The sequence below is a fragment of the Corapipo altera genome, unplaced genomic scaffold, assembly GCF_003945725.1.
Source record: "Corapipo altera isolate COAL_440 unplaced genomic scaffold, ASM394572v1 78, whole genome shotgun sequence".
Taxonomy (NCBI): Eukaryota; Metazoa; Chordata; class Aves; order Passeriformes; family Pipridae; genus Corapipo; species Corapipo altera.
Genome location: NW_020884904.1, coordinates 7,704,892 through 7,729,268, shown reverse-complemented (window position 1 = coordinate 7,729,268; position 24,377 = coordinate 7,704,892). Strand labels below are relative to the sequence as shown.

Below are 24,377 nucleotides of genomic sequence, written 5' to 3'. Positions count from 1 at the left end.
CTTCTAAGGTGTTTGTAACACCTAGGTGTACAGAAGAGCATTCAGACTGTTCTGAAATTTACTGTAGTTCAGTTGAAATGGAGTCAGGGAGCTGGTCAATGTTTCTGGTATATGGCTGGATGTCGCTCTTGTATTACTTGCTTTAATCAGGATGGGTATTGTAAGTGGATCAGAAAATTCTGAGTCGTGTCTGGTATGCAGAACAATACCTAATGCAATTGATTTTGAAGTTGCAGTACTGTAAATTTAGAAATGAAGTAGATAAGGTATTTTCTATTAGGTGACTTTCCCTCATTTACTTTAATGCTTGGCTTTTTTAATCTTTAACCTTGTGTTTGCTTCCTCAGTGCTGTGTTGTCTGCCTTTTTAATATCTCAGAATCATGCATTCTTCTGTTTTATAGCCATGTAACTATCCAAAATTTTGCAAGACACACAGCAAGGATTTCATCAATGGAGTATCCTTACTTACCTGATTAATTTCCTGTACTCACTTTAGGCTGATATAACCTAGATTAAAATCCCTTCCCTATTCAGTGCAGATGAACATTACTATTTCTTCTTTCTGTGTGGGTTTTTGCTTCGTATTCTCTCCTTCAAACTACTGATGCATATTTAATAGGAACAACATTAGTCTTAATACAAAGTCTGTGATGATGTTCATCCGATCAAAGTTCTAAAATAGTCAGTGGATGAAAATGATTTTGTTCCTAATTAAAACAATTGTTTTACATGCTACTTTTCAATGAAATTTAATGTGTGAGCTCTTGTATCAATTTAATTTCATTATGCCAACATGTTTACTATGCTAGAGTGGAAGTTGACTCAGTATTTCCATTATAATATCTTATTTTATAATTGTAAAATTAGTATTGTACTCTTTAGAGGGTTATAATCTGGCTGTAAAAAATCATTTAAGGCAGAAACTTGGCATACAAGGTTTCAGCAGCATGTATTTTGGGGAAAAAGAAAACCATCTACAATGAATTTGTAGATGGTTTAGAGTAAAGAGGGCAGAGGAAAATGTTAAATTAAATGCACACTTTAATTTGCAACCTAATTTCCAAGATGCTTTTTAAAAAAACCTCCTAAATGAACATCACAGGAAATACTTTTTTTGTGTCACTGATGATTCACATAGACCAATTCAGGAGGGATTGGCAGGGGTGTGGTGACAAAGGGGAGACAATAATTTCTTAGATATATATGAGTTATTCTTCAGTTATACTTTAGTCAGCTCAAAAGCACCTATTTCTTTTTACTTTTCTACTTAATTAGCATGATTTGAAGACTGTAACACAGAATAGTTGGTAAAATTTTTCAATTACAAGGGTTTATAATTTTTTTTCAAAAATGAAGGAATAAACAACTATTTTCTCTCATAATCTTTTCTGTAAGAAGGTATTGGCGGCCATAACTTTTCCTATAATTATATTTCCTTTTTTTATACTGTATTTTTGAATGTGAAATTGTAATTAGACTTTGGAATTTTTTTTAAGCCACCCTCTTATGTAGGTAAGGAGATAACATCGCCCCTTCAGCCTCTCATCACTGAATTAAAGTGGTATTTTAATAACAATTTTGAGGAATACAAGCAAAGGAACTTGGGTACTTACCTTATTTAAAGTACTTCTGTAGAGTATGAAACAGTTTTGTAAATAAACCATATTTTAAAAACTTGTATTAAAAATTAAAACCCAATTCTTGAATATTTTGCGTATCAGCAACTGGCAATAAACTTGCAATAAACGTCACCACCTCAAGCAGCTAAAGCTGCCCTTTTGTCATGTGTTTGGCTGACACATAATGATTTTGCTTAGTGGGTGGACAGTTCGAGTATGGATGGCTTGCTCTGTGTGTTTGAGGTACATCCCAGGTCAAAATTTACATACACAGTATTTTCCTCTCATCTTTTAGAAAGTTCTTGAAAGTTCTTGTCATGAGCTTTTATTTCCCCAAAGACATGTTCTGCATGCCTTCACCCCCTAAACAACCATCTTGCCTCTATAAATCTGCCCTTCTGTCCTCACGTAGAGATGTTGCCCTGGGCATTGCCTGCATTTCTGCAGTTGCTGGGTAGTGTGTGTTAGAGCAGACAGGTAGGTGAACTAGCTGCAGCACAAGGTGGGAATGGCCTGTGTATGTTACTGTGGGACAAACTTCTGTGTCCTGGGCAGCTGAAGGCCCATATTGTCAGAAGAAAGTCTGAGCAGCCAAGTAATTGAGGTGAGCTTCAACTGCTTGAGAGTGTGGTTTCCCATGCTCTGATCTGGTTAGCCTTCTTCGAAGTCACAGATAAAAATCTCTCCAGTTTCCAAATTCAGAAATAGCTGGTGGCATAGGTGAATTTAAATTGCTCTCAGATGCCAGATGTATCCTTCTGCTTCAAACAAATACATTCTTTCCTTGAGCTCATGCAAATAATTACTTATTAAGCCTTGCTATGCTGCATCACTGTGGTGGTAATCTTTACTTCAGTGTTTTGAAAGGCAAAACTCAGCAGATGTTTCCTGCACGTGTGCTTTAAATTATCTGTTCTTGCTCTCAGTGTTTTATATGAATTGGTGATTCATGAGACTGTTTTCAGGATCTTTACTACATGGAAATTTTTCAGCTTCTCTTGCTATTTATACCAATATTATCTCTAGAACACTTGATGTCTGACCCCAGGCATAGTGCATGGTTACAGTATGTGTTTGCTCTTTTTATGCAACAGCCCTGTAATACTTTCAGCAAACATCTCATGCCCATAAACAAAATCACCAGTTCAGAACTGTTGGCAGCCTTTCCCTTAGGAAAGTGTGTAACATGGGCAGGCAGCCTATATCCCAGTAACTTCATATGCTGTACAGTTGCCTCATCCATGAAGACTTAAACTAATGGTTTTACTTTGGAAGATTTTAAACATGTATCTTGTAATTCAACCTCCTTTATGTTTTTCCATCTGGTATTAGATGGGGAAGCAAACCAGGAGAAAAGAGTTACCTTCATTAGTCTCACACAGACTGTCACTGGAAGAGTTAGGAATATAGCTGATGTTTCTTTAAAATACATACCAAAGGAAGAGAGAACAACCCAAAACTGCCATATTAATACTTGCTGTAATACTCTCTATATTTCTCTTTGCAGGTAACTGTTACAACTATTGGCTATGGAGATAAAGTGCCTCAGACTTGGATAGGAAAGACCATTGCATCTTGTTTTTCAGTATTTGCAATTTCATTTTTTGCACTACCTGCGGTAGGTTATCTTGTACTTTTGCTGTCAGTTTGGTGTTGACTCATTAGTCATCAGAGGAAACTTTTGTAACTGATTCTTTAGCCTTTCATTTAATCTGATATCATGAAAGCTTTGTATTAACATTTTATATTGTATTTGCAATATATGTGCTTGTAGAAAGTAACTAAGTAAATATGCAGTGTATTTGTATGCAACACTAGGTTTCGGATGTGTTTGAGAAAAAGATGTTTAATTCAAAGTACTTTTTCTGCCCATCTCAGAAGTGTAAAGGAAGTTATTTCTAATTACTTCTAGACTCAGCGCCTTGGCGATGTTTTGGCTTTTTAAGGCATTCCCTCACAGTTTACTCAATTGATTAGGTCCAAGGTGAACTGTAGAGTTCTCATACACATCCTCCTTCTAGAAAAAGCTGACTAAAAGGTGTCACTGGCAGAGAGACAACAATCAGCAGCCAGGGACACTGATGCAGTTCTTTGCCAAATTAGCATCTGTCCATGGCCAAAGTCCCATTTTCAAAAGTGACCTAGAGCTGACCTTTTAAAACTGTTATGGCACTTTGTTTGCACTGAAAACAGGTTCCCAAATACTTTCAAACAAGAAACAAGGCACTTGAGTACCAAGGGTAAATTCACAGTCAGCAAAACCTAAGCTGTGGTTTGAAAACACAAATATTCAGTGCCAAGGGTAGTTAAGGGTATGTTTTTCACAAATTCAACAATATCCCTGAATTGTGCTTTTAAAATGTTTGTGCCACCTGAAACTTGTGGTTAAAGTGATATTTTTTTTTCTGTAGGTTTTTCAGTTCGGTGACAAGGACGATTGTGTTTGCAGATATTTGTGTAGTTGTAGCAGAGAAGTGGTGGGGATAGTACAGAGTGGATGAGAATACCTTTATGCTAGTACCTTCACAAAAATTCTTCACAATGTGAAATAGTAGCTACTAAAATTCCAGTAGCTTTTTAAAATTAGTTGCTTACTTTAAAGGTGCATAACCTTTTGCAGAGGAGGATAATTAAGTGTAGTTTTTTTAAACTCTCCAGCATCAATTTGCTATTAGAGCATATGCTTCTCCCCTCCTCATTCTAATATCTTTCACATTTATTTTAGAAGAGAGATCTGGTAAATGAAATGATTTGTATGAAAAATGCCCAAAGCTACTTTTTTTGACTGAAGAGTGGTGGTGGTGGTGTGTTTGTTTGTTTGTTTTGGTAGGGTTTTTAAAATCAGACTTGAATGCCAGCAAAGGTGTTTTATAAATGATTATGTGGCAGCCATGCCTTCACAACCGTGCTTTATATTTGCCTGTCAGATTTCCCTAATCTTTGTTGGAGCAAAACAACAACAAACACCCCTTTATCAGTGGGATTTTCTTTACTGAATTAAGTTGTTCTTGTGAGTTGGCCCAAGGGGGGAATTTAGGGTTTGAAGATCTGTTGCATGCTGTCTTGTTGCCATTTTAAGTAAGGGGATCTGGCTGAGATCACAGTCAAAAGTAATTGTTGTGGCTAAATGCAACTGGTATGGCTTCTGGATCTTGAAATGATCCTTCATTTCCCAAATATGTGATGTTTGAGCATCATTTTACCTCTTTGATCTTTACTAAATGAGCGTAAGAGGAGGGGCATTTCTTGTTCCTTTCAAAATACTTGATGATTAATACAGTTCTTAGAGGTTGAGCCAAGATTCCTGGCTGCTCTGATGCCTTCTGCTATACGTAGAAAAAGAATTATGAGTAGGTGTAATCATGTAAGCTGATTTATAGAAGATTTTATTTTTACCTGTGTTACTAAAACTTGTGTTAAATATGTCTATAACTGTGCAAATGACTACATAAATGACTTAGTCTTTACTTAAATCTTAAATTGGACTTCATAACTGCACTACATGTGGAGTCTAGTTCAGGTGGTACACCATCCAGTGCTGTTAGTCCTTGTCCCTTGTCCTGAGAGTGAATTAGGTGGGCTTGTGTCAAACTCACTGAAGTTCTGACCATTTTGAAATATGCATTTTCCTCTTCTTCATCCTCTCTCCTCCCCTCCCACCATGAATTAACATATGGAAATAGAAATTACCATACCACCCGACCTGAATCATGCCATGCCAAAGCTTGCTTTCTCATAAAAATGAAGTTAAGCACATCAGGTTGATATTTTTCCCTATTCCGTTATTCCCCTTCAGAAGCATTTGTGAGGCTTTTAGAGGGTATGAAATATAATTTCTGCTTCCTCTTTAGGGGCTGAGTCCAACAGGCTTTGCATCAGAGCATGGTAGCATTCACAGTTCATTTCAACAAGTAATAATAACTGAGTCTAAAAACTTTGCTGTATTAAGTCATTTCCTCTAAATAATTAGTTGGATTTTATGATGCTGAATAGAAGTTTATTAATACAACAAAATTTGGCAAGCTTATGTGTGGTTCTTTCCTCCCCTTAAAAAAAAAAAAAAAAAAATTAAAAAAGTGTGTTTTCTTTCCACAGGGAATTCTTGGTTCAGGCTTTGCCCTAAAGGTACAACAGAAACAAAGACAGAAACATTTCAACCGTCAAATTCCAGCTGCTGCCTCACTCATACAGGTACTGAGTTCCTGCATATTCCATACAGTCATTTCTTTCCATTTATAATACTTTTTTTCCCCCAAACTGTTGGCACTTTTTCCATGCCTGATTCCCATTAAAAACTGTACAGGAGTTACAGATGCAAGTTTTGGAAATCCAGCCTTTAATGTAAACTAATGAGCAAAAAAATACACTTCCAAATTAGTGCAAACTGTTTAATTCAGCTGGTTAAAATCAAAACTGAAGGCTACCCAGTAATTATTAAACAATTTACCTGGGGAAAAAGTTATGAATTATCATGCTTGTAGTAGTGAAAAAACAGAAAGGAGGCTTTATGTAAAACTGTACTTTTAAGAAGTTGCTGCTTGTAAAGACAAATGTCAAATATGTTTCGGTTTCCTTGGGACAAGTAAATTCTTAAAAATCTCAAATTTAGGAGAAATAAGTGAGAATGGTAAATAGGAAGTCTTGTTTGGACTTTTCAGCTCCAGGATAGGTGACTGAGAACCACTGGGATTCTGCAAAATCAGCCTTTTCATGTAGGATAACTTACAGGCAGGAAAATATTGATCCCCTCTGTTATAAATGCAGCTGCAGTTCAGTGTCAGTATGGTCAGTGAGATTTTATCCTTTACTTCCTTGGAGTCAGCATTGCACCCTGTAGAGGTATTAATATTATTTCATTCTAGGTTTTTCTAATTTTTTCCTCCCTCTGCTCAGTATCTGCATATAGCTTTAGAAGAACAGAGATCAAATTTAAAAGAAAACTAGATGTACACCTAAGCCATACCATTTTTTCATTCTCATATGACTTATTTCTCTGGCTTCATGAGTGAATGTGGATTTCCAGGTCAGGATCTTTATGGAATCAGTAGCTAACTGTAAAGTTTATGCTTTAAACTAAACAGTTCCAGAGTTAATGTGAAAAAGACTCTGGTTATAGCCAGAGATTAGCCAAAAATTGTGAGACTTGTATCATATGGTTTTATAAAGAATCGATTTTTTTTAGTGTTCCCACTGATTCTTTTGGGAAACCTGAGACTGCATGTCCAGAGTGTTGTACTTGCCTCCATCAGAAATGTTAAGGAGGAGTAGAGGACAGACAATGACTTGCTGACTACCTGTTCTTAATAGTAGTAATTATGATTTAATCATAGTCTTGAATTTCTGAAAGCCCAATGTAATAAATGTTCTACAAATAACTTTTAAAAAGATTATTCTTGAACCAAGATGTTTACAAAATAAATACAAAATGAGAACATCTCAGATGAGTGATTTTCTTTCCCTGTATTCCTTCTTGTTTTCTTCTAGAGGCCAGTTGTTTCATCCAGTGTCCTATTAACCATGGAGGGAATTATATGGTGATTGTCTGATCCTTTACTTTCCAGCTGCTGTCTGTTCTCCTCTGTTATTCTGCCTTGCTTTGTTTCTTTCATCTAGCATTTTCTGACCTTTCCTCCTCTAGATTTTGTTTGTGTATACGTGTCCTTTTTTTATGTAGTGTGCAAGTGGGGATCTCCCTTTTTAATTTGGAGAGTAACTATTAATCAACTCAGATATGTTTAGACATTTAAGAAAGAATACAGTAGTGTTTTGTCTCGTGTTGTTCTTGTTTCCTAGCCCTGCTTTTCCTCCTTTTTGTCTTAGAATATGGTACTTTAATCATTGTGACTGGCAAGAGAGAGGATTGGTTTTGGGTTTTGGTTCCTAGTTAGCCACTGGTACTGTTCCATTGTGCCATCAGGTTCATTTCTTCATATTAATACAACCCTACTGATCACATCACAGTTCCTTTTTTTTTTTCCTGGTAGTACTCTTGTGAGGCATGGAAAAACAATTCTTGTTTTTTTTCTGAGTAAGAGCCTGAAACACAGAATGCAATAGGTAAAATGCTGGAAGTTGGGTAGGGAAACTGGGCCAGAGTAAGAAGTCGAATCCCGTCTAGAGTTCTATCTCATCATTTGTTTGTTGCTAATGAGAACAAAATTGCACTTGAAAAGACTGATCTTTCTTTCTGGTTTGCCCAGTTCTAACTGTGTGGTTTCTGTTTACTAAATAAGGTTCTAAACCATGCTGAGTTTATGTTTCCAGTGGGCAAATTCAAGAATAAAAATAAACAAAGAATCACTAACATGATATTTGGAAATTACTGTGTTGTACAATGAGGTACTAATGTGATTGATTAATTATTCCATTGCTTAAAACATTTGTTCTAGACTGCATGGAGATGCTATGCTGCAGAAAACCCAGACTCTTCTACATGGAAAATATACATTCGAAAACCTGCCAGGAATTACCATTTGCTGTCACCCAGTCCAAAACCAAAGAAATCGGTGATGGTATCAGTAACTAATGTTTCCTATTAGAGTAATTAAAAAATTTTAGATTAGATTGAATTTGCTCTAGAGACTATTTGTTTTGTTTGTGTTACAGATTATTATTTGGTTTCAAATTTTTATTTACATTTCGGTTTTTACAGTTTCAGTATATAGACATCAGAAACTATAAGTTAATTTGCTTCAGTTCCCCAAACTTGACTTTTTTAATGGATCTGTGGGTTTGGAAAAGAGTAATAATGACCTAACTGAGGCACATCGATCAGTAACTTACTGTTATTGTTTGGAAAACTATAAGGAAAGGGAAAAAAAAAAGTCATACCAACGGATTCCATAAGTTAAATTTTTTTATTTCTTTTGTTTAAAAAACAGCAACAAAAAAAACTTCATCAGAATCTTTAGATTCAGTAATACTCTGTCCTTTCTACTGTAAAAGTATTGCACAGTAATCTCAAGATGGAAGGGGAGGATGTTGTGCAGAAATCTTCCCTTGTATTTCCAAGGGTCATCTGAGTTCAGTAGCAATATATCCATTTGCTTTTTGCTGAGGGTATGATTTATTGCATCCATAAAATGGTAAAGATATTCTAGAATAGTTTGATTTATATGATCTGCTGCAGAACTAGCAGATTTTTTTTTTTTTTATTGCAGGCAAGGGATTTGGTAATGACAGTGTGAAGAATTCCAGTGATTAACCAGTTTTAGCAGGATGAGGGGGCCAACATAATGAGAAACACAGTGTAGCATAATGAAAATGTAATTGGTCAGGAACTCTTTTAATTGGTTATAACTCATTGGGGACTGCATTGTTATTGAAGACATTACTGAAGAGACAACTAAATGTAGCTTGGTTTGAGTAATTTAATGTATGTGTGTTTTTTAGGTTAAAAAAAAGAAATTTAAGTTAGACAAGGACAATGGGCCTTCTTCTCCAGATAGGATGTTGGCTATACCACACATCACTTATGACCACGTGGCGGAGGACAGGAAACCTCATTTCAATTTTGAAGCGTATGAAAATTCTGGTAAGGAGTTCCATTATAAAATGCCAGTAATTGTAATGGCTTCTATTATTAGATTTACACACCGGTCCTTTTTAATATCTGTAGGGGAGAGGGACAGAACAAGCTGTTGTCATTCTAAAGGAAGAATACTTTGCTTTTTGATTTTGGTTACTGGCTTGTCTGGATGAGATTTAACCACCATTTTAATGAGCATGCTCCACTGCAGACAAACTAAATCATTTGTCATTTCTGCCTGCCAGAAGAGCTACTGACTCTGGGGCTGGTACACACATTCCCCAATTCTGCAACTGATTGAAACTACAGGGATTAGCTGTCAACCTTTCCATGTGAAATTTACCCAGGATGTGTTACTACTGTGCTTGTACCTGAACCAAAAAGGACTGACACGCCTTGGCTGCACTGATCATAGCCTGCTACATGAAACCATCATGTGCTCCTGCCATCTGCTCAGTGGAGTAGGCTGTGAATCAACTTTTGAAAGCAGAAGTACTTAAGATAAATGTGGATCCATCTGTATTAAGTGTCACTGTACACTGTACCATTGTACAGTATGAGGAAAAAAGAAAGAACTTTGATAATCATCTTATAATTAACAGCTTATTTATATTTCTTTTTGCTCTAATGAACTTCCAAGTTAAGTCTGGATTTACAATGTGGCTTTTTTACAAATGTACCTTTATTAGAAGTTTTTAATGTGTATTGCTCAAATTTTGGCAACAAGATTAAGGTTTAATTTTTAATATGTGTTTTACTGATTGCAGATACCTTAAGTACTTATGTTTTTTTCTGCTCAAACATTTGACTGACCTGATTAAACTTAATGACCTTCAAAATAAGATAGCAGTGTGGGCTGGCATGAGGCATATTTTAATTCCAGCAGAAAGTCTCACTTTCCACGTACTTTTTTGGTGTGCTTCTCTTATGCTTTTCTGCATCATCCATACTTTTCCACTCTTTCTTGGCCTCTGTTAAGGCATGATTGCAAATTTCGTCTGGTGGTAGAAATGTTAAAAGGTGGACAAGTACTGAGCTGAGTGTGTCTCAGAATTTGAGTATAGACACCTTTCTTCAAAACAATCAAATGAAAGCACCTTACAAATGCTTAGATTCCACCTTTTATCATTAAATTTCTAAGCTGATTAAGGACAATACGATTTGCTGGCAACCTACTACTGCCATTTCAAAAATCAGCTCTATAGCTTTCAGTAGAAGGATTTTCTGTAATTTCTTCTGACGCTTATCTTTTTTCTTTTTTATCTGCGTTCTACTCTCTAAACTGTTACAAGTATACAGGACAAACAGGAATGTTAAAATTGCTTGGTAAGTTGAGGAAAATAATTCTATTTATGGCATGCCAGCTTATGACAGTGTAATGTTTGCAGTGCTTTTCATGTGTGTCTAGTGCCATATAGTTTCTAAAAACTCTTTTGCAACCAAGGAGATCTAGACAGACAATAATGTACATTCTAACGCTTGTAATCACAATTGAACCCACGGTTTCATTACAAAGAGAAAAGTGAGCACTCATTTAAATAAATAGGTGATCTCTAGTGGCTTCATTATACTTGAGAAAAATTGCTCATGTATATATAAACAATAAAAAAACAATTTGCCTATAAATAAAGTATAATTTATCCAGTAGTTAGCTGAGCATATAGATGAGAATTAATTTTTAAATAAATAGATTAGGTGGAAGAAAGCTTTCAGATTTGAGCCCCAATGCTGTGCATTCTGAAATACATGGTGTAAAAATGTGCTGTAGATATTTGTGAACAAATGGGGACCCATAAATTAAATAATTTATTTTACTGTTTGTCTGGATTCTGTGATCACTTAAGCAGCCATGTAGTCCTGTGATGTTTCTAATGTGCTTGCTTAGGCACTTTCTTAACAATTTAGTGTTCCCCAAAGATTGTAGGACTGGAACTAGGCCTGGGCAAAAGACCTCTGTGATTTACTGAAAGGGCTGTGAGCCACCTGTAAGTTTTCTGCTCTGAATCCAGTAGATTCAGAGGACAATAGAGGCTTCTTTTTGTTGATCAGGTGCAAGGATGCTCAGGCTTAGATCAAATTGTCTGAAAATACAAGGTTCAGTTTCTCCTCTGAACCCACATGGGACACAGGTGCAAATAAGGTGGTAAAACAGCGAAAACAAACTGAACCTCCTTAACTCCCCCCTGATTAATCCTTGATTTGCCCATTTTCCAGTTTCCACTCTTCTCCTGTGTTCCAAGAGATGCATCTCTGTTGGGGGTGAGCATGGTGGAACAAAATCAGGAGAGCAGCAAGAGACACCAAGTCACCTGTTTTACATGAACAAGAAACTCCTTCATCTTGGGGAAATATCAGAGGAGCTTTGCCAACCATCATAGGTTCAGTTTCTATTTCCTAGCCAGGCAGCCTGAGCTCAGTGGACCTGACAGATTACTTAACACTGTTCTCACAGCAACTCAAAGAAATAAAGAGGAGAGAGCGTAATTGTACTTACTGTCAATAAGATTACCTACACAGAAAACTGAAACTGCCAAATCAAAAGTTCAGAAAAAAGAAATTAGGAAGTACAAGAATACAAGGCTGCTCATTCAGCTTTAATTTGGCCTTCAGAAAGACTAGTCACGTATCCATATGCTGCTTTCTCATATTCAGTAAATTTATGGACTGCCCACTTATACTTCAGTCTTCACATTCCTGAATCCTGCATCTGGCATCCCTGTCAGTATCCTTGGGCAGCCAAAGATTTCCAGCTTTCTCCCCCTTCCTTCTTTCTCCTGGCATTATCAGTTCAGCAAAGACCCAAGAGCATGCTGTTGTGGTTTAAGAATGGTACTCCCCACTGTAGTACTTGCACTGAGACTCTCCAAACCCCTGAAATCTGACCAGAAGATAGTTGCACTGTAAACAGTAGGAACCAGAGCAAGAGAGGTCTGACCTGTATGAGGCTGGACACTCAGAAAAGGGAAAGATTTGGGAAACCTAAAAGTCAGGAAGAAAGGGGCAAACACAGATTGCTTTCCTCAAAATGGAACTGGGATGTAGGGAGGAATGTCTTGCAGCAGATGACACTGTTGTAAAGAATGGGTTTGGAGAGGCAATGATGCCTCCTCAGTGGCGATTTAATATTCTGCTAATGTGCACTCTAGTAAAGTTTCATACAAACTCTTTTCCACAGTTTTTTTTTATTTTGTGTCATGTAGAACATACTGTATTTTATGTATGTCTCCATCTCCTCAGCTGCCTGTCTGGAGCTTTTTTCTTTTTTTTTTTCCCCCATCTTCTATCTCTGTTTCATGTGCATCTTTACTCTGACTCAGATTGTCAGCGCTCCTGGCCATCCTTTTCCGCAGACCAGCAGTCTTCCAGTGCTCCTTCCTCTCCAGGTAAAGCTCATAATATTTCATTGTTCCATCATGTTCCATCAATCCATCACCTTTGTTAATTACTAAATCTTTGCAATACTCTATCTGGAGTTGCCTGCTGTGGCACAGAAAGTATAGAGCTGTTTTTCAAAAAAAGACATGGGCATTTCAGTAGAATTTTACATTTGGAAGTTGATCAGGTTGTAGATTGCAAATGTTAAAGTAATTTTCTGCAGACCAGAGGTGATTTCTGAATGCATTAATGAAAACTCAGATTTTTTCCATGAAAAAATGTTTTAAGGTGTTCACCTTTTTTGTCTGTGCTTACAAAGGAGGAAGTGTAAAATATTTTCTGTCTCTCTAGCCAAATAGTCCACTACCAGAAATGCATCTACATACACGTCATATTGTATATAAAATTGTTGTGTTGATAATACAGAAAAAATATCAGTAATTTCTTTTTATTGTGTTTATAATCCTTGATTGAAGATTCATAGAACTGTAGAATGATTTGTGTTGGAAGGCACCTTTAAAGGTGTGTAGTCCAACCTCCCTGCAATGAGCAGGGACATCTTCAACTAGCTCAGGTTGCTCAGAACCTGATCTTGAATGTTTCCATAAAGTTCAGAATTTCTGTTTTAAAGCAGGGGTTCTCGTGAAAAATAGAGAAAATAAAGTTGGGGATTCCCTAAATTATACCAACCATCCTTTGATACAGTTTCATGTTTCTGTTCACTCATTGTTATCCATTGGAAATTAGTGTCCAAAGTTTCCTTTGTTTTTTTTCCCCTTTAGCCTTCATATTTAGAAATTTAGTGTCTTTTTTTTACCATAATTTTTTTAAACACTGCTTTGTAAGAAAGACTCCTCCAAATTCAAATGACTAAGAATTTATTTTTGTAAATAAAATAATGTGTTTTGCTTGAGCCTTGTTTCAAGGCACTTTGTGGCAGGGAAGCTCTCACTAAGGCTCTTTTCTTGGTTACGATGATCACAGAAATTTTAAAAATAGAGGGAAGGAGATACTATGCTTACCTCATACTAATCAGCTCTTCATCTCTATGCTCAGATAAGAGCTCTTTCAAATTGACTGAGTCACAGTCTTGAATTCTGGTTCCTTTTTCATTGTGCCACTCCTTCTCTCCCCTTCCATGAAACTGAAAAGCAGTAACTATGAATGATCCAAGAAAAGCTGTTTCTGCAGATCCATTTGTGTAGTGTGTGTATTGTATCTCTCATAAGCACTGTTTGGTGACTTTTCAGCAAACACGAAATGGTTTTAAGTTCAGCAGTTTTTGTCACTTGCTGTCAGGAGAACTTAGAAGTTTGTGAGTCCTCCTTTCCTAGAAACTGGGAAAGTTATTTATATCTTGTATAAATGAAAACAGTGAAAATTAATTTAATGAAAGCTAAAAGAGGTCTGTTTGAAAGGCATTTTGCAGCATATCTGAATCTGGAATGATTTTGCTTGTTTCATAGCCACTGTCTTGTATGTTGGCTACAGCAAAGGGTTTAAATAGTATGGTACTAAAACCAAAAATTGAAGCTAACACTTCCTAAAACCAAAACCAGAATTTTCAGTTTTAAGTGTTGCAAGTGGCTCCTGCTTGTAATAATTGTATCTCCTAGCACTTGTCCTTTTTATTTATTTTTTTAAAACTGTGATTTCAGAGTTCATCCTTTCCTATTACAGTTTCTGGAGAACAGATTTCCCTTTTTGATTTTGGACAGCCATGTGCCTGATGATATAATAACATTTTGTCTTATTATTTGTAAAAGTTCAAATCCATTTCTACTGTATAAAGATATCTAATTACTGGAGTAAAATGGTTGTAATTGAAAAAAATAGTTTCCTGATAACCCCACTTCTATCCTCATTAAGTATCAGTTAAATTTAGGTTATCTATTTCTGCTTTATTCCTTTATTTTGTGTGGCATTTTGGTGGGGCATTATTTACTTTTATAATAAAAAGTATTTTATTTAATATAGTAGAGATTTCATAAATTACTGCATTATAATTATTTTATTGAATGTTTCAGCCAGCTACACAGACAAAGATTTCTATGAAGGTGTCTTAATTTACCTGTGATTTATATGTAATTTAACCTGGTTTTGTTCTCTGTAAATTCATTTACGGTCACGTAAACCACACTAGTGGTTTCATTTATATGCAGATTTTGTGGTTTCACTAACAAATGCTAGGACCACGTTGGAAAAAGCACTTAGTATTCTTAATGTTAGTCTCTGGCAGAATTTCGGAGCCTGAGTTTAAAAATGAAATCTGTTACACTTTGCCTAATTTCTTGGATGCATGAAAATAATGACATGCAAATAACTTTGTCACTAAAACTTTCGATATCTGAAGTTCTATAAAACAACCTTCCCAGTGAGGACCTCATCTTGGATGAACTGAAGATCTTGCCACCTACCTGTCTTGTGTCTGAGGCCAAAGATGAGGCATCCTCCTGCCTAAGTTTTAGAGGGGGCAAGCAGACTGGCTCAGACAGTGTGTGACAGGAGCTGACTTGCTCACCATGATAATGCCTACACTCCTGGTTTCTTGGTCTTAGTTAGAGTTATTACACACCAGAATCTGGTATTATAAACTAAAACATGAGGTAGAGTGTGAACAAAAAAAAAAAAAATAAATTTTTAAATTTATTTTTAAAAGTTTTAAATCTTCGCCAGAACTTGAAATGCTGTGAGTAGAAGAAGAGTTAAAATTTTAGTTTTCATAAACGCTGCAATTTTTGGTAGTAACTTCAGTTTTCAATATTCTGTTAAAATGTACAGTATTTCAGAGATCCAAATGAGTGGCAGTCAAATGCTCTTGGTTTAACTGTTACCTGCATGTTTTTTCACAGTGAAAAAAAGCCCAACGTTTTTAGATGTGAACACAGGACCCATCATCAGGACCAGCAGCTTTGCTGATGAGCTTGACCTGGAGGGTGAGACACTGCTGACCCCAATAACTCACATCTCACAGTAAGTCAAGGCTGTTGAATTGTGCATTAGTTGACTTAGACAAGAGAAGCCAATTCAGGTGGGAGGAGCTGAAATATGGAGCTGATAGGGCTATCTCAGATATTTGCGTCAAACTCTTTTTACCTTGAAGTTGGTGTGTATTCTGTTCTGAGTGCCAGTAAATCTTCATGTTGACCTAAAGAAAAGTTCACTTGGTTGTGACACAAGGCTTTAGTTTTCAGCTGATGTCTCTGGGCAGCTGGTGGCTGATATACCCAAGGTTTTTCTACAGAGACAATGTGTGGGAGTTCTTGCCTGGTGAGAGTTATATTACTCCATCCACTGTTTTCCGGTGGAATAGCTGTAAAGTGCAAATTTTAAATACTACTTGTATGAAATACAATTTCAGCAGCACCTTCTCTAAAGGTCAAATGATGGTCTACATTGGAAGAAAAGCTCTGTTTGATCATTATTACTGCTTTATTGTGTATAAAATGATCTGAAATAGGCCTGTACTTTTTTTGTCTTTTTCCTGTTAAAAGAATATTTTCCACTTGTCTTTTATGCTAAAATGTTATCTTCAGGTTCTCAGATTACTCTAAAAATTTGCAAATTGCAAAAGATTTTTCTTCAGATGCCTTTATAAATAAATCATCTGTCATTGTTTAATTCAAACTCCTGAAAAATGCTTATTATTTGCCATAGTACATGTGTCACAGTATGTCCTCTAGCAGAGGAAAAACATTTTTTCCTCTCCTCTTTCTAGAAATCTGAGGATTTCTGCAATGAAACCACAGATGAAAATTCTTGGCATTCTTGTATTTCTGAGGTACAAAACATGTAGAAATGCTTGCTGCCAATTTTCAGGCCTTCTTTCTATACAGTATAAATAGCAGAGAGACACAAATGTACTTTTTATAGCCATTTTGTAAGGGCATTTATTAAAGAAAAAAAAATAGAGTAAGTTTTGGTGGAATTTTCCCTACCCCTAAACAAAGGTATTTGCATTCTCATCTGAATCACACAAATGTACATCTGTTTGTAGGCAAAGGATTTAGGAGACTTGTATTCTGGAAGATTTCTTACTGGTACAAGCAGAAGGAGGAAGTAATAAATTTCCTCAAGCCATAGACAAGAACAATGGAGCAAAAAGACCAGATCTAGATGTTTTCTTTGCGTAGCTTTTTTATAACTTTAATTTACCACAACATTGCAGTCTTTCTTCAAGAGAAATAAGCTTTGATGCTAGGAGTTTTCATTGTCCTTTTTGGGTTGTGAATTATTTAGTTATTTTTCATTGATACTTTTCAAACAATATACTTCATCTCTTTTGAGTTTAACTTGAGTATCAGCTGAAATTTTTTTTCCTATGAACTACTTGAGGGAGACCTTAGGTTATAGGTAATGTGTATCAGCTGAAGAACTGTACCAAATTAACATCTTAGTCTATCAGTAACTTAGATATTTCTTTTTTTGCTTTCCTAATTTTTAGTTGTAATCTTTGTTGAAATCTCCCTAGGTTGCTCTGAGTCATGACTGATGGTACAAAACTTGTCCCCATATGTGGCTTGAATTGAGTCTCCACTGGGGTGGAAGAAAGTGGAAGTCATTGTTTCTTTTAAGACTTTGCATTTAGATTCAGAACTGGATAAATTGGATAGAATGGAAAACTGAAAAAATATTAGTTAAAAAGTGTCTCTTTGAAAACGTGGGTGCCCAAATGTTGTAGAGCCTGAGAACTGTTCCCTTAGAAGTGCATCTACTTTGTATGCAGTTTATTAAAAGACCTGAAACAATGCCAGATCAGCCTGTAGAAATAAGGGTTTGTCAAACAGTGAAAAACGTGTTTTGTAAGGTCAGTTGGACTATTGTCATTCAGGCAACATATATTCCCAAATATTGAAATGAAAATTATGTCAGTGTTTGTTTAGCTGTTGAGTTGTGCATTCTGCTTGCATTTGAGGTGGTTGAAAAGGAAGTTGCTGTTGCTGTGTGTCGCTGGGTACCTGTGTTGCTGGATGCTGAAGACCAGTCCATTTCCATGAGTTATTTAGACAAATGCTTCTTAAGCTTTAGACAAATGCTTCATTTCGAAGTCCTAGGAAACAAATATTCATGAGCTAGTTTCAGATGTTACTAGGATTTGCCTGTGAGACACGTGGGCATAGATTTTAGGATTAAATTTAGAATTGTGCATTAGATACATCTCTGTGTGCAAAGCCACGTAATAACTTTTTGTGTAGTGAAAATGGTTAGTCATTTCAGGTCTGTATCTTTGTGTGTTTTTAATTCAGGCTTTAAAGTTATGCTGTGCCTGAGAAAATCTAGGATGAATTATTTTGTTCTGATGTCCCCAGTTGTGAAACATTTTATTTCCTTAAAGCACATGTAAAATTATGATTGCTCCAGATTTGTTGATAAGGAAATAGGCAACCATATGGAAGTACCTGACAAAATTACGGCATCAGCTATGTTATAGAAAAGTCAATTAAATGCGAATGTATCTAGTTTCAGGTCTTGAAAGCAATTCATACTCCATCAGAGGAACAGAGGCATGAAGACTTGACCTAAGGATGCTTGGATTTCGGATTCATAGAACTATTTCTGGGTCAATTATATATTTATTGCAACATATGCATTAGCTTAATCACAGAAAGGTGGCTCCAGAATAAGCATTATTTTTTGAAACTCATTAATACGTGAGTAAATTTTACAGTTAATTTGAGACATCCAACTAGAAAGTGACTTTAGTTGACAGTATGAAAAATATTCCCTTTTGACAGGTAGTATAAATATGTCAGAAGTGTGGAGTACCTACGGTGTTAGACAAACACTTGGCATTGTTGTGGCTTAAAAAAATGAATGAGGTTGTAAGGTTTTTTTTCTCACTTGTAAGGAGGTCCTGGAAAGTAAATGCCATCTTTCAGCCCTCGGCGATAAAGGGCTTTAGGCTTCTGGGCCTAAAGTCCCCTTTAAATTAAATTTCAGCGCTCTGCTATTTCATGCAAAAATTAGTTTCTTTTGGTAAAAGTAGGTGCATATTCTCACTGAATTCAATAGAACTGGTTTTGCGTCAAATACTAAAAATGCAGGTATGGTGGTTTTTTGCAGGACATATGTCTGACTGTATTTTAAATCTGTTTTGAAATAAATATTTTATTAAATGTAGCTCTATTTCTGTGGAACTGCAAATGGGAATCTTTCCATGTGAAAGATTACTGTATCGGTTAACCACTGTCACTACCCATTTGAAGAACAAAAATAATAAATAAAACCACACTGAAGCCTGATGTTCAAACAGGAAAGTTATATAAATGTCATAGAAAAAACAGATTTACAGCAGGTGCATGCAGAAATATAGAATAAGACAGCAGTATGTGGGGGGTGACTGCCCTTTTCTTGCTACATGAGAAGTCTTATGAACAGAAGATGCAGATTTATCAGAGCAGTTTGTGTAATGAGCTGTTATGGATCTCACCTATAAAATGATCTGTAGCACTTTAAAAAATGCAATACACAGAGTGTTTTTTGTGATAAAACTTGACCCTTCAGTGCTTTGTTTAATGCTCCTTTTGACCTGTTCTGTTGTAAAAGTGAAATAGAAAACTGGACTGCAGCAATACCACTTCTGTCCTTTAGGTATCTCACTGGTTAATTCTCTCTAATCATTGTGTTCCTGTATTGTCTCCTGTTCCCTGCTTCACTTCGTTGGGCTTTTTGTTTTATTTGCATTTTAAAGCACTGAAAAATCGATGCTGCTTGTAGCTGAACCTCAGCTACCAAAAGGGTATTGCCCTGTGTTTGTATAATTGTTTAATTTCAGCATTACTGTGGATCCAGCTGACCACATGTATTTCTAACATGTTGCTAACATTGCACATTTGTGATGTTGTTGTTGTCTGTATCAACATAACAATAATTCTTGATGTTTCAGTGACTTTTCGCCACGTGTTTCATGTACCTCTTTATCGAGGTGATGAAAACACCTCGATTTAATTAGTTAAGCATTGGTTTTGTCTGTAAACATGTAAAATAATTGCTTTCCTGCAATGGCATACTGATGTCATTTTAGATTTAATATGGTGGGCTTGCACTAAAACAAAGCTTTACATTGGAAACAAAAAGCACTTCCTATTTGTTATTAAGTGTATTTCCTTTCTGAAAAAATTCTGTCGTGAAATCAGCTTTATCTTCTCTACTCTCTCCATCATCATCTTGAGTGTGGTACAGAGCCTTTTAGACATTGTATTAAGAGTAAGTGGGAGACTCCAGTGGTGTTTTTAAAAATAAACCCTCCCTTATTAAACAGTCAACAATTAAGCAAACAGATTTACAGCTTCTTAATAATTTCCAGATCGAGAGGAAATTATAACAGATGAATCTTTCTGAATGATTGAAATGATTGCTTCTGAGTGCTTTGAAATATTTGAAATAAAAAAGTGTGCTGGTAAACACCGAGTGCAGTGTCCATGGTGCTGCAGTTACCATTGGCTTTTATTGGAAATAATATTTTCTTTCCTTTTCTAGTTTTATTAAGTGTTCTATGTTTTAATTGCCAGCATATAGTTTGTTGGCATGAGCTATAACCACATTGCCTAGAAAAAACAGTTCTGTATATGTCTTTTAATGGTCTCTTTTCTTTTGGGTTATCCATGAGTGGAATATCCCTATTTGCTTTGATTTGCTAACTCATACTGTAAAAGATTCCTGCTTTTATCTTCCTCTTCTATACCAAAATGACCCTCGGAAGTCTGAGCAAATATTTCTTTTTCATTCTCAAATGGGCCAGATGGAACAGCTGACTTCTACTGTCAGAAGAATTCCTTCTGAAATGCTGTTAACAACGTTTAAAACCCGATTTCCGTGGGGTCCATTTTATCATTAATGACAAGGCATGTTTGAAGAATAGCAGTGATAGCAACTACGTAAAAACATGCTTAAGACCAGAGCTTAATGTTCAGACATCACTGGTTACTGTCACGTGCTGTTATTCCAGTCATTTACTTGACTTGCAACAGGAAAGGCCTCAGTTTTTGCTGTACAGTGGGCAGTATCCCTTTTTCATTTGGCACATTTCAGTGTGTTGTCAAGCTCCCTTAGGAATGCTGCTTACAGTCTGTTGATTTAATAGTTTACTAAAAAGGGGAGGACTGTTTCCCTGAGTTATTCCCTTTGGTATGGAATAGTATCATTGTATCCTTTGTTTTCGTTATAAATTTACAATGAACTTGGCCATAGAAATTGTCTCTGGAACTCTGGATGTATCAGGAATCTGATTTTTTCATCTATTCAGTTGCTGTGAGAGACACTTGAGGATATGAAGTTTCCCTAGAGCTGGTAACAAGCAGTCAGGAAAGTTCCCTTTTTTCAGCAGGAAACTCCAGAAGGGTTGTAAACAAGACACTGTAATGATTTCAGTGTCATAATCCCATTCTGATTTCTAATTGCAGGTTGTAAGGGGAGAGCAAAAGACCTGTGGCAGTCCAGTCCTAAATACAGCTAATCCCTTAAGTAAGCTGTGATCAACACGGTACAGTCATCAAGGAGGACCCAAAGCATCTCTGATTTAAGAAATCATTACTTTGCTGTTAATCCCAGTTGTAGAGGGCTGCAGAGCTTGTCTGCAGCTCAAGAACTGAGTAGCTGTAATAGAGCAGGACATCAGCAAACTTCTGTCTTAAATGTTGAAAGGCAAATGGGTATTTCACTATGTTCATCATGTTTTATAAGAACTTTATTTCTGGCTTACAAGTATTGATACTAGCTAGAAGCACTGCCAAAATACCTATGGCATACCCATTGTAGCAGTGTGGTAATAGTCTGGTTATTGTGCATTTCCGTGTGCAGGTGCCCCAGTTAAAAATCACTGTACATTCTTCACTGCTCCTGAAAAGAAATGTAGCCACTGCTGTGCTGAGACAAATGTGAACTTGTTTCTAGGTACTGTTGCATCTGGATGTAGTTAATCTGTTATCCTATGCCTCAGTTGGAAACTCTTTGAGTTGGGGACTGCTTGTGTTTGTCTGGTATCTAATAGGGATCCCAGCACACAAACCGTTTCTGTGTTCTGCATCCAACGTCTGCTACAAAGTTGACTAAAGTTGACTGATTGTGTCTTCCATAATACAGGCAGTTATTTACAATATCAATTTTTATATATGGATTACCTGAGATGTGCTGAAGACTTGGGCAGATCTTCGTGGTGTCTTATTTCATGCTCGACAGTGTAGCAACTGAGCTGCTTCCAACAGTGCAGTAAGTGATGTGGTGAACATCTGTCCCTCGTGGTTACTTGACTCTTTTATCTTTAGGGAGAAGTTTTTGTGTCCTTTGGTGGGTGGTTGCTTTTCTCATAGATTAGATAGAGTGTGTAGCTTACGTCTATAGATCTGAAGACCAGAAGGGATAATTAGATCATTCCCTTTGATCTTGTAAAAGACAAGCTGTAACACTCCATCAAGTTGCAGCATTATTGTGCTGCGTTCTTAATATGAGCAAAAACACAATAAAAGAATTGTATTAAAGAATGAACAAGATGATAGAAATTCAGGCAGAAACCTACACTTTGCAATTTCATGTCTCCTTTTTTTTTTATTATGTTAACTTTCTATCTATATATTGCAAAGGGAAGTGCTATCATATACTGGTGCTACTATTTGCCAGAAGTCAGTACTGGACAAATACATTCTTTGTTAGAGGTTACAAACCTGTATGAAATAATACTCTCATGATCTTTTCTCTGTAACTGCAAATTGTCACTGATGTATTCAAGTGCAGTGTAAAATTACTGTTTGGCTGGTTTATGTTACTGACATGGTATAAAAGTAATGTGTTGACTTTTCCTAGTGTACAAACCATCTAGGCAGAAGCTAAGATAGCTTAGCTATTTCTTTTGTGTTGCAGATGAACATTGCATTCCTTGGTCTCCAAGTGCTGGTTTACATCTTGATTGATGTCAAGTAATTAAACCAGACTCCAGCTGCTTAGTGATTCAGAAGTACAAGGGTCCTATGCTGTAAAAACAACAAGCAACTCCCCACTTACTAACTTTTATCATTGTTTACTTTGGGCACCATGCAGAATAATAAGTGCAAAACCTTTTTTTTTTCTTTTATTGGATGGGGGAGACAATAAAAATATCCCACTTTTATCTAACATTTTAAAAAGTTAAATTTATTATTATCTTGAGTTAACTCCAGAAGTAAAGTTCAAATTAAAATTACTTGAATATATTATCAATAAATTTTTCTTATTAACTTCATTTCACAGTATTTGGAAAAGAAATAGTGCAGTTACAGGTTTTTTTCAGAAGTAAATGCTGCTGCCATTATGACCAGTACCCAGTTCAGACTAAATGTAGTATTTTCCTATTGCCGTACTTCTCTGGAAATTCTATTACGGAATTGACACATTAAAGAGTTTCTTCTGCAGCTGCTGTTTCTGATCACTATTGATGATTTTTTTCTGAAGTTAAAAACATGGTTAAGTATGATTAACACGCTACTGATGTAGCAAAGCTTACTGCAATGGAAGGTTTTGTTTTAAACATTTGCCAAGTCCATGGCAGAGCTGTAAAGTAGTGAGCTCTGTGCGTCATCTCGGATGCTGGATGTGTGAAGTGCAGTGTGCGTGGCCTTGGGCGCTTGCCCTGGACAGAGAGCCCATGGGAGGTCATGGAGATGTTGACTTAAATTTACTTTCTTCATGTAACTGCAAGGACTGAATATAGTTGTGATTTCACTCAGGGTGTCAGGAACTTTGTCATTCCCTTGCGTGGAACTGTATGTTTTGTTTTACTTCTAGCAGGAAGTTCAACTGGGAAAAGCTAAAGTATTTTCATTGTCTTGCAGACAAAATATCTTAAATATCTTACACTTGTTGTCAGTCTGTTAGCAAACTAAAGCTAAGCACCTGACCTGTTGCTTGTGGTTGTGTGTTTTTCTCAGGTTCCTGTATCCCACCCAATTCTGTGGTTGCTGAGTGCCTTTTGGGATAAAAATAAATACAGAAGCTAGTCATCGCTATGTCCGGTTACTTCTCTATGTCTGACTTTCCCAAGGAAAACTAATGTGTTTCTGTTCATTTTTTCCTTGTTTCTCCACATGTAAACTGTATAGGTATAATGTCAAAAGGGAAATGAATCAGAAAGTGGTAACTGGTGGTGGTGGTGGTCTGTCTTCATGTCCTTTTGGTCAGGGGCCTGCCCCACAGTTAAGTTCTATCTCCTGTGCAGCCAAGTGTCATTGGTACAGAAATGTCACTGAAAAGGGGAGTTATTGAGAGTGGTATGGCTCCCAGGAATTTGATCTTTTCGGAACTTTGGGCCCCTAAAAAGTTGCAGCCTTGAAAACAGAGACAGAGAATGTTCAGTGTGACACAATGTCCTGCAGAGAGCTGGGGATTTGAGCAGAGCACAGTAAAAATGTAACAATCATTATGTGAATCTTGGTTTATGAGAGGTTGTCACGTTGCCTTTTGTAGGTGTAGTGTTTTTTTGAGGGATGGCACTTTCAAGCAGGCTAGATCCATAATACACACTGTGTATGAATGGAAAACAACAGGCAATGCCAGAAATATTTTATCGTCACTACAAAACAAACATGAAGGGCAGCGAACAGAGAGCTGTATCTCGCACTTGGAAATTGCTTGTTTGTCTACATCTGAACAGTAAGTTCACTGTGTTGAAACCTTCAACATTCAGGCATACAGGCAGTGAAACTGCTTGAACTATCCCCATGACTTTTTTTTCCCCTGTAGTACAGCTTTAAATTTAGAAAGAAATCTTTTTTTTTTTATTCTAATCAATACCTATTTAGGCACTGGCTAGAATTTAAGAACAGCTCACAGATATCAAATTCATACTAGGGCTGCTAAAAATGTGACACCAGTCTGTATGGGATT

The 24,377-nt window shown here is 36.4% G+C and overlaps 1 protein-coding gene across 3 annotated transcripts in view; it reads left to right on the top strand.

The window, feature by feature from the left end:
* Positions 1 to 24,377, top strand: part of KCNQ1 (potassium voltage-gated channel subfamily Q member 1) — a 341,395-nt gene that overhangs the window by 95,492 nt on the left and 221,526 nt on the right. For 2 of the 3 annotated variants that reach the window (XM_027651382.1, XM_027651384.1), the window contains 7 exons: positions 3,129 to 3,239; positions 5,717 to 5,812; positions 8,011 to 8,133; positions 9,014 to 9,155; positions 10,449 to 10,475; positions 12,467 to 12,532; positions 15,377 to 15,497. In XM_027651382.1, coding sequence (XP_027507183.1) covers positions 3,129 to 3,239; positions 5,717 to 5,812; positions 8,011 to 8,133; positions 9,014 to 9,155; positions 10,449 to 10,475; positions 12,467 to 12,532; positions 15,377 to 15,497 — 686 coding nt within the window. The remainder of the gene's footprint in view (positions 1 to 3,128; positions 3,240 to 5,716; positions 5,813 to 8,010; positions 8,134 to 9,013; positions 9,156 to 10,448; positions 10,476 to 12,466; positions 12,533 to 15,376; positions 15,498 to 24,377) is intronic. The other variant, XM_027651383.1, reaches the window with a different exon arrangement.